General features: G+C 41.9%; 1 protein-coding gene and 2 long non-coding RNA genes across 5 annotated transcripts in view; 2 read left to right on the forward strand and 1 right to left on the reverse strand.

The window, feature by feature from the left end:
- Positions 1-13,216, forward strand: part of LOC103139914 (uncharacterized) — a 36,609-nt gene extending 23,393 nt beyond the window's left edge. Inside the window, exons 4-6 of one of the 3 annotated variants that reach the window (XR_476452.2) lie at positions 11,469-11,784; positions 11,885-11,992; positions 12,115-13,216. This is a non-coding gene — a long non-coding RNA (uncharacterized LOC103139914). Of the gene's footprint in view, positions 1-11,468; positions 11,993-12,114 lie in introns of all 3 variants that reach the window. The other 2 variants (XR_001662465.1, XR_001662466.1) reach the window with 2 other exon arrangements.
- On the reverse strand, positions 189-6,829 carry LOC107836550 (uncharacterized). Its single transcript, XR_001662468.1, has 2 exons — positions 5,476-6,829; positions 189-490 (listed from the first exon to the last, which is right to left on the reverse strand). It is a non-coding gene; the product is annotated as an uncharacterized LOC107836550 (long non-coding RNA).
- Positions 7,233-9,119, forward strand: LOC103139913 (POU domain, class 3, transcription factor 4). The gene has a single exon (XM_007554784.2). It carries the CDS (start codon positions 7,539-7,541, stop codon positions 8,628-8,630), a length of 1,092 nt encoding a protein of 363 aa, XP_007554846.1. The 5' UTR covers positions 7,233-7,538; the 3' UTR covers positions 8,631-9,119.
- Positions 13,217-15,851: the final 2,635 nt, after the last annotated feature.

Raw genomic sequence — 15,851 nt, forward strand, 5'->3', positions numbered from 1 at the left:
GGGGGAAAGTATGTCGGCTGGTTGTTTAGCAGTGGCAGAGAACTTGCTCACATCCTGCACGAAACTCGCGGGGGCCATTCATTAAACATCGACCACATTTTTGACTTTTGAGCGAGATTTCTCCAGGAGGCAGCCACAGGAGGAAAGCCAATTTCATGTGGGAAGTTTTTGCAACAACTTTGGCCTCTTTTTTCTTCTTCATTTGGCTCCGAGGTGCCATCGGAGGCCTCAGCGACGAGCCTCTTCTCAAACTCGGCAGATAAAGAGGAGGAGGAGGGTGGAGATGCTGAAGAGCACACGTCATGTTTCTCTACATTTTTTATTTTTTATTTTTTCCTCTTCAGTGATCTCTGTGCAGGATGCTCTGTGTTTGTGTGGACAGTTTGAAGTTTAACAGATGGTAAACTTTTATGTCCCTTTTTTTTGTTAAAACCAACATGGCTCCTTTCTGTGACCCTGTAACAGCACCAGCCTCTGCTGCCAGCAGCACCTGTAACACAGTGAAAGACACACACACGCACACACACACACACACACACCAGCAGTGAATATCCCTCAACTCTCAGGTGTTTCAGTTCCTCACAGATTAAAACAACTTCATTTTTCCAACATTTGGTTTTGTTTTCTGAGTGTAAAACCTGGAAAGACTCTGCGGAGACGCCTGCAACCTTTTCTCTTAAAACATTTAAAACCCCAAAATAATTTGATGCTGGAATTTGCATTGTAACTGGAACGCTAAGTGTATTACATTAAGGCTAAAAGGTGCTTTTCAACTCAATCCCAGCCTGTTTTAATAACTAATCTGGCAGTATAATTTAGGAGCTTAATTTGAGTGTCTAAACTTTATCTGTAGAGTTGTTGTTTTTTTTTTTATTTTTATGCTGCTTGATAAAATGGCTGACGTCCTTCAGGTCAAGCTAATAAAAAATCAGCAAGCTTTATGGTGTAAAGCCTATGTAAATCATGAGAACTTTTTTAATATTATTGTATTATCACCTTATGTAATTTGTCTTTGGGTTATGAAGTATTTAAAACTTTAGTTTTTAATTCTAACTTTAAAAGGTGACAAAATTTTCAGGCAGACATTTCACCTCGTTTGGAATATGTACGGCAAACGTCACGTTTATTAAAGATTATTTTCCTGTGGGTTTTATTTGTATGTTTTCTTACTATTTTCATTTCTTTTCATGTTCTATTTTCTATCGTGTATTTTGGCTTTTTCGTTGTATTTTATTTCTGACTGTTTTAGTTCTGCTGTCTTCATTTTAAGAGGTTTTATTTAGTTTTTCTTTGGTTTTGCTGTTTTGTCATTTCCTTTTATCTTTAATGTTCACTTACTTTTTCTGTTTTAATCAATTTTTCTGTTTTGCCTTTAATTTTTTTGTTTCTTTTAATTGTTTTTTTAAACTTTTATCCTTCTGCAAAACCCCATTTGTTTCATTCACAAACAAGCAAAACTTTTGTTTTTAAAGTAGGTAAAAAAAAAAAAGTACTTTCAGACCTAAATCCTGCTATGCTGAAGAAAATGCTCCCTGTATAAGTTATATTTGATGTATCTGGTCTTTATTAAGTAATAGCATTACTTAAACCTTCCCTCAGAAGTACGTCAAATTTTCTAACATCATATAAAAGAGCAGAAAAATGGAAAATTAAAGGAAATGCCTCAAACTATAGAAATGAAAGTTGTGCACATTTGTCTCTTCATGACTATAAGTGACTGAAACTGGATGTGTGTAAAATCCTACGCACATCCACACACGCGTCTAACCTCTACAAAGCCTGCAGAGCGTGGCAGTGCAGAGTAAACAAACGCAGCCCGCTCTCATACATTATACAGCCGCAGCACAGTCACTCTCTGGTCAGTCCAGCCGACCCCTCACGGCCTCGGACGGACGCACAGACTTATAGATGCACGCGCGCATAAAAAGGGAGCAGATGGGACTTTTGTGTTCGACACTTCGTTCCTCAACACTTTGAAACGACGTTTTAGAATCGGGCTAATCACAAAAACAAACAGCTTGTCACAGAGAGCGACGTGAGGCCGGGGCTCATCCTGTCTGGACATGCTGGAGCTGTCCTTTATTAGCGACGTCACGGGTTAATGGGAGTATCGATTTTTCTGTCTGGCAACCTGCAGAACAACTTAGTTCAGACTGAGAGATGACAAAGGCGCCCCTTCTTTTTTCTTTCTTTCTTTTTCCATTTTCAAAAGAGCAGACAAAAACAAAATATCTACGTATTTTTGTTTTGTTTTTTGCTGTTTTTCCAGTTTACTCGCTGTGGGTCAGGGGGAAAAAAAAGAATAGCAATTAGAATATCCTTTGTGTCCAATGTATGTGAATAAATAAATAAATATGTGGCCTTGCTCTGTTGGCAGCATGGGGCAGATTTTAGGCTCCTTGGGGGAAAGTTTCTAGGAAAGGTCACGACACTGAAAGTGACAGGTCCCGCCCCGAGGCCCAAGGCACTCTCAATAGCAGACTAAAGCCTGATTTATCTGGGAGCCGCAGCACAGAGCTGGAAGCTGCAGGGTGGAACATCAAAACCAAAAAAAGCCAAATGGAGCACAAAACGCCCAGTCGAATTCAGACACGCTTCAATTTTTGTAATAAACAACTCATTTTAATCTTAATTCAAAAAGAAGAGGGAGGGGGAAATGATAACAAAGCTGAAACTCGGTGTGGATTCTCAGAGGAACAAACCCTGGAACCCTGGAAGTTTGTTCCTCTGAGAACAAACTTCTCAAAGGTAAACATGAGAACAAACATTCTCATGTTTACCTTTTTTTACTATATGTGAGGTTTTCTTAAGGTCTGGGCTTAGTCATTTAAATTTCCTGACAGAATATAAAAGAGCTGCAGCCAAGAGGCAATTTAACTTGACAAATGCTAAAAAATTACTTAATAATTATGGTGAAACAATTAATCTAGAGCTCTAATTAATCTTTATCATGTTAATTGAAGTATTAATTAAAAAGCTGGTAGCATTGAGTCTCACTCTGTAAAAAGCAGAGGGTATTAAATATTAACTACTACAGTTTTTTTTTTTTTTACTTTTTAGAAAAGAATATCAGTAATAACTATGTTTCAGTAACAAATCCCAACTAAAGATAGCGGTTCTATCAGCTGCTACTCTTATCCTCTAGTCTTGTTCTGAGTGTTTTATGTTTATGTTGATTTTATTACAGATGAATATGGCAATAAAATTGTTTTAAGACTTTTTTTAAGTTTAAGTTTCTGTATTGGGGCAAGAATTTGAGTTCAGGTTTAGCTAGCTTAATGACAGTTCTAATGCTAAAGCGAAACTAGCTAAAACATGAATTCTTACAGTTGTAGTAGCCATTTAACTTATTGCTGAGTTAAATCAAGCACATTAGGTTTTAAATATAATATTCAAAGATGGTTGAAATTTGACATTAACCACCGACCCATTTTGATTAGAATTAAAATAAAGTGTCAATCAGCCGTTAGCCCATTTCGTTGAGCGGTCTCCCGCGGAGAACAGTGAGGCTAATGTGTTCATTTTAGTAATGAATTCATCAAGTCAGCAACAGCTGAGAACCGTCATTAGACTTGTGGTTGAGAAAGTTTCTGCGTTGGACCGAGAATTTAAGTCTGTGTCGAGCTTTAGTCGAGTTAGCGACAGCGCTAATGCTAATGTCAAACTAGCCAGCAGTTTGGACTCCTGAAAAATAATAAAAAAAAGATTTTAAAAGTTTGTTACTTATTGAGTAACATTTAATATGGCAGTCCCAAGATACTTATTTTTTTTATATTGGTTATTTTTAAACAGGATTTTAGGAAAACAAAACAAACTACTGAAGCCGGAGGGTTCAATGTAGCGCTCTGTGGTGTGAATTAAACTGACGCACGTCCATAGTCAGCTTTAATTGGTTTTACTCAACTGTGATTTTGTTGCTTAAGAGTTGTTGCTTGATTTTTATTATTATTATTATTATTATTATTATTATTATTATTATTGTTATTATTATTATTTGTTTTGTATTTTTCAATTACTAATACTGAAATGGATAAAAATTGCCATTATAGTTTAGGTAAAGAAAATAAAACAGAACTTAATTTTAGTCAAATTAGCTCAATAATGGCTTTTAGCTTGCACGTGAATTAATCTGTAAAGTAATTGTTTTAAAACTTGTTAGAATTTAATTTCATTTATAAGTATTTTCACTGTTGAGCTTAGCTGAGAAATACTGATTAGAATCTGCCCAAATGAAACCGTATCCAAATTGTTCAACGCATATCGTTGAGGTTAAGCTAGCATATTTGCTGCATTAACAGATCTGATCTCGCCCCTTATTTTTAGACGAACACCCGTAGTTTACTGCTGACTGATCCGTTTATTTTCTCCCCTCCCCTCCTGCAAATAAACTGCAAACCGCCCGAGTCACAAGACAATCGTTTAAAAATTCACCCTCAGCCGCCAAACAAACACAAACAAAAAAACGTGATAAACAAGCGCGAACAAGCGTCTCCACAAAGGCGAAATTAAAGAAATGATAGCTCATTAGTTTCAGTTGTTCGCCAGTAATGTGCACCTTGTATGGAGAGGAGGCTGCAAGTGTAGCGGGGCTGGCTCGGGTTATCTGTGAATGGGCCCTTTATTGGAGGCGCGGAGCGGGGATTTGCCTTTTATTCGCCTCGCTATGGAAACGCGCTCGGCGGCAGAAAAATGTCGACGCGAATAAAAGGGAGTCGGCACAAGGAGCGTTTCTAGAGAAGCATCTGTTACACTTAGAAACTTAGACTATGGAGAGCGAAACAACCCCCCTCTCTCTGTTTCTCTCTCTCTCTCCCTCTCACTCTTTCTCTCTTAATCCAAGTCCTGCTTTATGCGCCACAGCAAACAGGCAAATTTATATTTGGGAAATAAAAGACGCAAATATGTGATCCCTTCCCTAATTCTTCCGTATTGAAATGTCTAATTTGAGCAATTTAGATCAAATGATTTAGTGCGTGTATATTTTAATCCATTTTCAAAACTCAATTCGCTGAGGCGTGTCATTTCATATGACATGAAAATGTGGGTCCCTTATTGAGAAACTACTGCCATCAGTTGTGCAAGTTTACAACAAACGCCGCCACTTCTTCTTCTTCTCCTCCTCCTCCTCCTTTTTTTTCATCCCATAACGATCCAAACGAAGCAACCCTGCTCACCAAATCTAGGCCAGTGGAACAACATCGCCTTTCACATCAAATATTCAGCCACTTTTAGCCGAAATTCAAAGAGAATGGCTATAAAGAATTCAGGCGCAGCTCCACGCAGGAATTAGACCAGGAACAAAACAAACATATCCATACGATTTTCTTTCTTTCTTTTCTTTTTAATTTCCCACCCATCTACTTGGACAAGGTTACAGGCTGCATTATTCATCCTCCTCTCTCCCTCTGTCACTCCGAGGCCCCGTCCTCCCTCCAGCGGGCCGGCCTGCACTCCCGCCCCGGTCAGCCAGCTCACCTGCTCCGGCCTCTTCTCTCTCCCCCCCGTCTCAGCCTCGGTTCTCCGTCTGCGCAGCTTGTGCCTCACTCCGCTCTACTAATGACTTTCTGGTGGCTGCTGCAGCCTTCTTTTTATTTCTTCTAAATGTATGAAAATGTATGCAAATTTAAATCAAGCTTAAACCTGGGAGCTGGAGCAATATGTTTAATGGAATTTCAAACCAATAAGGGGGACGGTGACGCAGCCCGCTAATGGCAAATACAATCACGCAGCTGTATTAGCTGGGAGATATGCAAAAGTGATGCATAATAACTGCGAGGGACTTAGCTTAAGTGACTACAACTTGCTGAATTCTTTACGTGGCGACCGCTGAATGCAGCTACGGAACTGTCTTTTATCGTGATAAGATTTTTATTATTATTTATCGTTGTCACTATAAATTCCGATTGTTTTTTGTTTTTTTTTTTAACTCGCTGCAGTTTTTGTCGGGATTGTTTTCAATGTCTTCAATGAGAGCATCAACAAATATCAATACAATTTGAAACTAGATTAAATGCTGTTACTGATCGGAGCTCAGTGATATAAATCTCTTCTTTATGTGACTGGTGTCCTACAGAATTGCTTCACAAATGGATGTTTTTCAGGAACAGTGTTTGTGCTCGTGGGGCTTTGATTGCTAGGTGGAACCGCTTTTCACTGTAATTACAGCTGCAAGTCTTCTGGGGGTACACCGGCTTTTAGAGACCGACATTAATGCCCAGTCTCCTCTGCAACGCGGCCATCATGTTGGATGAAAAGTGTCTGTAAACATACATATTTGAAAGATTGCCAAGGAGTCTTAAATTGGATCTCAACCAGGATTTAACTGGTCCCTTCTAACGGATTCATATTTTTTTTTTGATCCAAACTGGCAGCTTTGGCTGTATTTAAGAAATTTGTGCTGCTGGAAGGTGAATATTAGCCACAGTGTCGACTCAGCACAGACGATTTTGTGCTTGACTCCATCTGTTTCCCCTTCAGCTCTCACTATCCCTAAGGAAGAACAGCCTCCCCACAGCATGATGCCGCTACCACCATGTTTTACAGTCAGGACGCTTTGATCAGGATGACTCTTCTGACAGATTCTGTGGATCTCTGAATCTTCTTCAGAGTTTTATCATTGACTGCCTTTTTGATCAATACTCTTATTTGTCTGTCAGCACGCTAGACGAGCAATAGTGTCCTACCTTTTCCTTTCACTCTTTAAAATAAGGGTCAAGTTATTAACCCAATTCTGCTTTTGCCTTCATCGTCACATTGTGTACAAAAGGTGACTTTTATTCAGGGCTGTTGGAGTAAAAGGGGGTGTATTAAAAAAAATCTACACTCCACACTTTGTATGTTTTTATTTGCAAAAACGAGCAGAAATGATTTAATATTCTCGAGAAATTAAATCTCATGAACATTGAGGTTTAATTTCTCAATATTAAATTGAGAATTATATTTTATGCAATTTGCTTTTGTAGTTTTTCCTCTCGCCAGTGACAAATGTTTTCAAATGACCTGTGCGTAAAAGAATGCGTAAAAACGCGACTTTCCGCCAAACACCTGACCATTCCTTTCCCTTGTTAAGTTAATAATTACCAGTGAGAACTGCTCTTAGTTTGATTGTATCCCTCTAATTTAAGTGCTGGCACGTCTAAGAAATGCCGTTGCGCTTTAATCCCTTTCTTCGCACGCGCTCAAGGGTGACGGGAGCAGCAATAAAGGCGCGCGTAAATCAGTTGGAAACTTTAATTAATAAACAGGAACTGCGCTCCACGCTCCCATCACTCCGCAGCCAGACCCAGTCGACCGGTGCTGTACGACACCACTTCCGGTCCGACTGCCTCCGTGGTAACCCGAGCTCCGCTTCCAGAAGGCGGAGGCTCGGCGAGTCTCGCGGCACGTCATTGGCGGAGGCGCGTCGGCCGTCGGCGCGTGAGTGGCGGCGGAAGCTGTCAGTCAGTGCCAGGCTGCAGACGGGGCTCCGGAGAGAGGGAGATGTCAGAGGCTGAACCGCTGCCTCCATTCAGTAGCATTAGTGGGGTTCAGCAGCCAGCATGGCCACAGCTGCCTCCAGCCCCTACACCCTGCTCAGCCCCAGCTCCATGATCCACGCGGACAGCCAGGCCATGCAGCCCGCGAGCCCCTACAGAGGCCACCAGAAGCTGCTCCAAAGCGACTACCTGCAGAGCGTCCAGAGCAACGGGCACCCCCTCGGGCACCAGTGGGCGAGCAGCCTGTCGGAGGGCAGCCCCTGGTCCTCTATGGAGCAGCAGGACGTGAAGCCCGGCAGAGAGGACCTGCAGCTCGGCATCATCCATCACCGCTCCCCGCACGTCGCGCATCACTCCCCTCACCACAACAACCACGGGAGCCACCCGGGAGCCTGGGGCACCCCGGTGTCCCACAACTCCTCCATCACCAGCGGGCAGCAGATCAACATCTACTCCCAGACGGGCTTCACCGTCAACGGCATGCTGGACCACGGCGGCCTCACGCCGCCGGCCAACCCGCAGGGCCAAGGCATGCACCCGGGCCTCAGGGACACGCTCAGCCCCGAGCACAGCGACCTCGGCGGGCACCACTGCCACGACCACTCGGACGAGGAGACGCCGACCTCGGACGAGCTGGAGCACTTTGCCAAGCAGTTCAAGCAGAGGAGAATCAAGCTGGGCTTCACGCAGGCGGACGTGGGTCTGGCCCTGGGCACGCTCTACGGCAACGTGTTTTCCCAGACCACCATCTGCAGGTTCGAGGCCCTGCAGTTGAGCTTTAAGAACATGTGCAAACTAAAGCCGCTGCTGAACAAGTGGCTGGAGGAGGCGGACTCGTCCACGGGCAGCTCCAGCAGCATAGACAAGATCGCAGCTCAGGGGAGGAAGAGGAAGAAGAGGACGTCCATCGAGGTGAGCGTGAAGGGGGTCCTGGAGACCCACTTCCTCAAGTGTCCCAAGCCGTCCGCGCAGGAGATCACGTCGCTCGCGGACTCGCTGCAGCTGGAGAAGGAGGTGGTGCGCGTGTGGTTCTGCAACCGGAGGCAAAAGGAGAAACGGATGACGCCGCCCGGGGAGCCGCCGCCGCCGCCGCACGAGGGACCCTATTCGCACAGCGGGAGCGCGGGGGACACGTCCTCGTGCCACGATCTCTGACCGCGCGAGGAGGAGGAGGAGGAGGACCCGCCCGGTTATGGACTCTGGAGCGAAGGGACGCGAGCGCGCTACAGGGTGGTGGACCGGCTTCCGGCTTCCAGCCTCCGCCGCCTGTCCCGGTACAGACTCCCGCCGCTGCCGCCAGCACTGAATCCCAATAAGAAGAACAGAGAAACCCGCTCAAGCCTTCGTCCTTTTTTTCTAACTGTCACGAGGGCATTATTACATCACATTTCAGATCCTTTTGGAGCTTCGCTTTGTTTCTTTCTCTTTTTTTTTCCTCCATCACGGATATAAATACAAAAATGTGCCTAATTATATACCTGCCAGCGCCTTTGGTTTGTGTCACCATTTCCCATCAGCTCTATAATAATTGCTAACATGGGAACTGATGTCTTATTTTTGACTTGTTGGGGTCCCCCCCGCCCCCCTCCACACACACACACACACGCACACACACTCACACACATGCTGTTTTATTTGGATGATCAGTGGCTTCAAACTAAAAAACAAACAAAAAAATCAGTTAACGGTTTTTTTTGGTTGCTATTTCTGTTTTACAACAAATCTGTAATTATGTTGTTGTTTTTTTTCCCATATGCAAACATTATATCAGATGTAGTGATTCTGCAACATAAAAGCACTTGGAGGGTTATTACTTTCTTAATTTTCGCCTCTCCCTCACATTCTCGCCTATTTTTGAATTCGTTGTTTTGTTTTTGTTTTTGTTTTCCTTTATTCTGACCATAGAAACTGTGTGTGGACTCTGGAGACAAACAGAGCCGGGGATAATTCAGAAACATGGGTGTGGGGGTTTGGGGAGGGGGCTTAACGACGCTGTACACCTGCCTATAATTTTACTGTACGATCAGTATCCCAAAATTTTTTATAATCTCCAATACTCCTGTTATACTCGGTTCAGTATTTTTCTCCGATATTGTACAGTTTTATATATATATATATATCTACACTTTTCGAGTCATTAATTTAAGCAAATTATTGTTAGTTTATTCATGCACTTAATTAGCAATGTTTTTGAAAGAAATAAAAAAAGCAAAGAAAGAAGAAGAAGAAGAAGAAAAAAAAACACAGAAAATCACCCAGCCTATTTTCAGTAAGATGGAACAGTTTGGGCGCTTTTATTCCAAAATTTCGATGACAGCTCGAGTAATTATTTATTTTCAGTATAAAGCTTGTATTATGTTTTGAAATAAACAATGTATGTTGTAATAAACAATTTCCTGGTACAATTGTTTACTGTCTAAAGGAAAATTGGATGTCTAAGGAATTATTATTATTATTATTATTATTATTTATTATTATTAAAGGTTGCGTCGCAGCTCATGCCCCCATTGCTTCCCAGGATAAGTTTAAAAATAATAACTTATCATCTTAATTCTCATCATGTAATAATCACGAGGCTACATTTATATTTACGGGCAACAATCAGAGGAAAATAATTGCTTTGCTCACAGAACGCTGTCAACTTTTACTATTTATTGTTGTATTTATGTATTATTTCGAGGATAAAATCAAAGTGGCTTTTTCTATTTTTAAACCATGAAATTCAGCATTTATTCCGAATTTAAAACCTGTTACAAAAATATTGTTATTACTATTATTATTATTATTATTTTATTTTATTGCTAGGAGTAGTTTTTTTTATTTATAGTATGCAATCAGTACAGGAGTATCTTTACGATTTTTTTTATTATTTAGAGCGTCACTGTTGGAAAAAAAAATTATCATCATCATTATTATTATTATTATTATTATTGCTGCTGTTTGATTATGAAAAAACCTTTTTTTCTATTTAAAAAAATATTTGATCAAATATAATATTGTTAAATATTTTTATTAGAAAGTAATAATAATAAAAGCAATTAAGCAAAAAAAAAAGACGCCACAAAAATAACAAAAATTTCAAATGAAACAAATCAACTTGTTCCCAAATGATGTGGTCATTGTGATCTAATCCAGCTCAATCCAGCCCACATGTTCCTACACACACACACACACACACACACACACACACACACACCCTTTAAGCCTCCTGCGTGTTAAAAGGTAAAGCCTTCACGTGACGAACAGCTGTAACATTTCGCGTGGGACCTCGGTCTGTCACAGCCAAATCTCACTCGCTCCTCTCTTACAGCTCCGCTGAAACCTTATTGTCCAGGCCCTCTGCCCTGCTCCATCAGACATGCGTGATTTATCGCCCGGGCTGCTGGGCCTGACAGCAAAAAACACAATGACACACACACACACACACACACACACACACACACACACACACACACACACACACACACACACAATCAGAAGCAGATGAATCTCATTTCAAAGACTACAGCTGTGTATATAATTGGCCGTGCAAGGGCGAAACAGACAAGACAAAAAAAAAAATCTCCATAAATAGATAAATAAATAAAGATGCCGCGACTAAAAATAATTCAGGGATGGCGTTGGGAAGAAGAAGTCGACCCCAGTGGATGCGGGACTGTTTAAATCATTCAAAAATAGATCCGGAGGGGAGGAGATGAGGAGGAGGTGAAAGAAGGAGAGGAGAGGAGAGGAGAGGAGAGGAGGGAAGGCGGAAGGGTGCTAGGCCTTGCCTTGAAATGGAGAGCCTGACTGGAATACTAATGCGTCTGAATTTATGCATCTCCTCAGTCTGCAGCCCTGAGAGGAGAGGAGAGGAGAGGGGGCGGGGGAGGTAGAGAGAGAGAAAGAGAGAGAGAAAGAGAAAGAGGGTGAGGGTGGAGGTGAAAGAGGGCGGTTATGTAGAAGAAGAGAAAAGTAAAAGCATGGCTGATTGATTCCATCCATCTGTTTTAGTTTGAAATAATCCTGGATTTCTCGGGGTGTGGACTGAGGAGGAGGCGAACCCGAAACAACATGACCCTGGAAGAGGGAGAGGAGGCAGAACCGAAGAAACGAGCAGCACCGAGCCAAGGTTCCGGGGGGCGGGGTGGACCGCAGCGTCCCTTCAGCCTCTTCCAGAAAGAGAAATAAAAAGAATAATCGAAACATTATTATTATTATTATTTTAAAAAGTAACCAGTCCGCTCTGTGTGAATTATTCACCAGTTGGGTTGAGAGAGAGAGAGAAAAAAGATTGACTCGAGAGATCCGTGAGGAAAACAAGAAACAGGTGAAAGATGAAAGCACACTTCAGAGGCGTCAAACGATAACCTTCAGCTAATTTTTCTGTTTTTTTTTGTTTGTTTGTTTGTTTGTCAAAACTCTTCAAGTTGTGTGACTCAGCGCTGCTCTCCAGCAGATAATTGAGCCTGAATCAGATGTTAAGTGACTGATGATCAGACAAGGACAGGAGCAGCAGAGAGCCAGAGGTGTTTACGGTGATTACATCTTATTGAAGCGCGCTGCTGCGAATGTTTATATCTATATAAATGTTCACAAATGTCCTTTTTTCCCCGAAAACGTTTGACCTACAGCTTTTTTTTCTTTTCCTTTTTTTTAGATGTAACAGGATCTCAAGGATGGCCAGCGGGACACACGGCTAACTGTGATGTTTACAGTGAAATTGGCAAAGTAGGGGGTCAGAGAAAGGACAAAACAACGTCCCGTTTCTATTTAATTACACGGGAGAGAGAAGCGCGGAGCTGGAGTCAGTTTGCTGAAGAGCAGCAGCTCCAAAAAATAAAATAAAAACTAACTGGGAGAGACAGCTGGGAGGTTGTTAGAGAAAACTGTCTGTGATCAGCCAGTCATAAATGTGTTTTCATACACATTCATATGCGCTCTCTCAAAACCAAATGTGCTTCAGCTGAGTTCTCTTCTATATTAGTGTGAAACATTACTTATGTACAAAGAAAGAGCAACAAAGCAAAACGACAAACTATAAAGAATTAAATAGGATGCACTGATTACCAAAAGGCACAAAAAAAGCAAAGATAAATTCAAACTTGTCTATTTCTATTTGTCGCTTCTACGACTAGAGGCATAAGTGGACTGCTTAGGGTCTCCAGGCCACCAGGGGGCTCCCAAGAGCTTCTAACTCCTTATAGATGTAAAAAAAAAAAAACACACACACAAAAAAAAAAAAAAAACAACTTTATATTAGTTGTGAGCTTTTTCTACTAGCGTACTTTGCGTACTCTGTGAGCTGTGTGGATTGTGTCTACATAACAGTCGAGATTTCATAGTCAGGCGTACTGTTTTTTGACATTTCTCGTGACAATTCACTTCATTTCCCACAATCCAAATGGACGTGTTTCTTGTCCATCAGGGCAGCCGCCGCCCACCTGTCAGTACAGGACAGAGAGCGGCAGTCGGGCTGTGAGTCCACGCTGCTGGTTTACCAGCTTTCAGCCGCGGTGTTCTCCAGCATACTAAACATTTCGGTGTGAACTCGTTTCCTACCGAGCGGTTTACTGTGTGACACCATGTTCTTATACCAGTTCCTAACACTTCTACTTCGAGCCGTCATGTTCACTAGAGATGTGTGATATTATACTGCATATTTTGGTATTGATCAAGTAAATATAGGAAGCATATGACCAGTACCGATACCAATACTGATACTTTGTACACAAGTTTGATATGTTATAAAACTTCTGACCTTTATGTGTTTTTCTGGGTTTTTTTTTTCCTTTGAATTATTTTTGTTCTATTCTTGGACAGAATTTAGGCTAAATATCTATCTAGAAAATACTTTAAAGAAGTATTATCATGATTTTGAACAATTTGAAAGATAGTTCCTAGAGAAATCTAAAGTTTTACAGCATTTTGTTTTCTTTTTCCAAATCTTTCCAATACGCTGAGCTGCTTTATTTATTCTTGTACAAAAACCGTTTCATGCACCGAAGAATAAATCTTACATCATGCGTTAGGAAAACAACCCGTCTGGAGAAGCTCAGCTGTTACACATCAAACAGCATCGGCTCTCCAAGCTCAACTCCAGAAATCAGAGCACTTTCAATGGAGCGAGGAGGCGAAGCCAGTGAAGAAATCCCTGTTTTCCCTCAATTCAACCGGAGTGAAAACATGACGCCTTCAATTTAATTGGGAGTGATGGATTTATTTCAAAATACATATTTAAACAGTGCGAATGCAACAGTTTCGGTGGAGCCCTTCACACTTGTTGCAAAGCGTGATGAGTTCACTTATTCAGCACGTTTTCAAACCGCCTGTGCTCTTTATTTTACTTCTTCTATTTCTTTTTTAATCATGCAGAAACTGAAATCAGCTTCATGGTGAAAAACACCAAACTTGGTAACTGACCTGAGGGCAGAGGGGCTGTTTCTTTGTATTTATAATGCATCAGCAGAGACTTGGCTCTGAATCAAGTGAAGCTGAAAAGACAGGAGGAAAGGAAGCAGTGTGAATGAGAGGAGGGAGAAAGAGAAACAGAGAGAGAGAGAGAGAGAGAGCTGTGCAACAGGACTAATGGTGAAGCTGAAAATCAATCTCATGTCCTCGGTTGGCATCTTTTGACAGGGGCAGAGCAGCTGTAAGGTCAGAGAAATTCAGAGGAGAGCAGATAGAAATCAAACCGAAACAGACAGATGAATAAAATCGGCAGAAATCGGTTCCTAAGTGCAAGTTTTCATGTCCTTCGTGGAGTTTCTCTGACTCTGCAGCTTCACAGCTCTGTAAAAAGTATTCACACCCTTGAATTTTTTCAGATTTTATCACCTCACCAACTGCTATGCACCTTATTGGGATCATATATAATAAAAAAAAGTGAAAGTAATTCATAAATGTGAAGTGGAAGGGTAGAGATTTACTTTATTTTTATTTGTTTACAAGCCTCTAAAAACTTTTATTTTCGCGCGTTCTTCTTTCCAGATTGAATGGAGAGCATCTGTGGATCTTCTTTTTTCTTTCTTTCTTTTTTTTTGTTCCAAATTCCCAATTTAATCAGGACTTGGACTAGGACATTGCAGAGTTTTCCTACAGGATAAACATGTGTCGTCTTCTTGTCAACTATGGCCAGCTTTCCTGTCCTCATAGCATGATGCTGCCACCACCTTGTTTCAACATATGGATGGTGTGGCAGTTTTAGCTTCACCTGGTTCAAAATCTATTTTAATTACTAACTTATTTGCACCTTTTAACATATTTCTAATTTTGTTTGAAAAAAATGTTTGATAAATTGGATTTATTAAACATGACTTAAATCATCACAATTTAGCGCCTTTAAATTGGGCCTCTGTCTCTTTAAGAAGCTCCTGCTCTGTCCTGCACTCCACCTTCAGCACGTCTTCAGAACAATATTCCTCCGCTAAGCCTTTTATTTCTTCTTCGGATCTCAGCAGATACGCAGTTCCACCAGGTGTTTGCTAATTGCTGCCGCCGCTAGTCTGGAGGATAATGTTTGTGTAAAAGGCTCCTGGTTTCACCATGGTGGCGTTTGGTGAAACCAGGCGGTTTTTATAAACCAGAATGGCTGGAACGGAAAACTAAAGGGTTTCTCAACATTCCAGGTATGTTTCTGATGAGGGAATAGAATATAACATGATGTAAAGCTCGATAAAGTTTACATGACACTGCCCCTTTAAGGGCTATGAAGGCTTTTGCGAGACTCTGTATTTCTTACACTTTCCAGTGACGCATAAAACTTGCAAACTTGTCAGAAGAAGAAGAAGTGTCTCTGTAGTCTCATCTCTTCTCTCTGCTGTGGCCGTGGCAATCAGTGTAACTGTTAAAGCCACGCGCCGCCGCCTCTGTCGTGCGCGCGCATCGTGATTGCTCCATTAAGGAACGCGAAGTGACAACTACAGTTTGTTCTTCTGAGGCTGCGCGCTCCGCTCTGATGTTAGGTGGACACACACGGCTGCACGCCCGCAAATTAAGAGGTCGTATATCTAACTAGCGTGTTTAGAGGAGATCTGTCGCCCAGACTGCCAGCACGTCTGTTAACCCCCCAACACACACACACACATACACACACACACGCACGCACGCACGCACCTACACACACACACACACACACACACACACACACACGAAGAAGAGGGAGACGGGTCTGTTTGTTGTGGCTCAGAGTGAGTAAATCACTGTGTCTGATATCTTCATTTGAAACAGAGGGCTGATCACTGCTCGTCCTGCTTGTTCCACATTAACTCATTATCACACGCGCTCACTCCATTAATTCCCTCGCTTTTATTAGCAACACACACACACGCCAAACGCACGCGCACACACGCATTCACACAGTGTGGACCGATGACAAGCGCTGCCTCTACCTCATCT

This window comes from Poecilia formosa, unplaced genomic scaffold, assembly GCF_000485575.1.
Source record: "Poecilia formosa unplaced genomic scaffold, Poecilia_formosa-5.1.2 Scaffold66, whole genome shotgun sequence".
Classification (NCBI taxonomy): domain Eukaryota; kingdom Metazoa; phylum Chordata; class Actinopteri; order Cyprinodontiformes; family Poeciliidae; genus Poecilia; species Poecilia formosa.

Coding starts and splice junctions, on each gene's coding strand:
- LOC103139913 (XM_007554784.2), top strand. CDS start 7,539: ATGGCCACAGCTGCCTCCAGCCCCTACACCCTGCTCAGCCCCAGCTCC.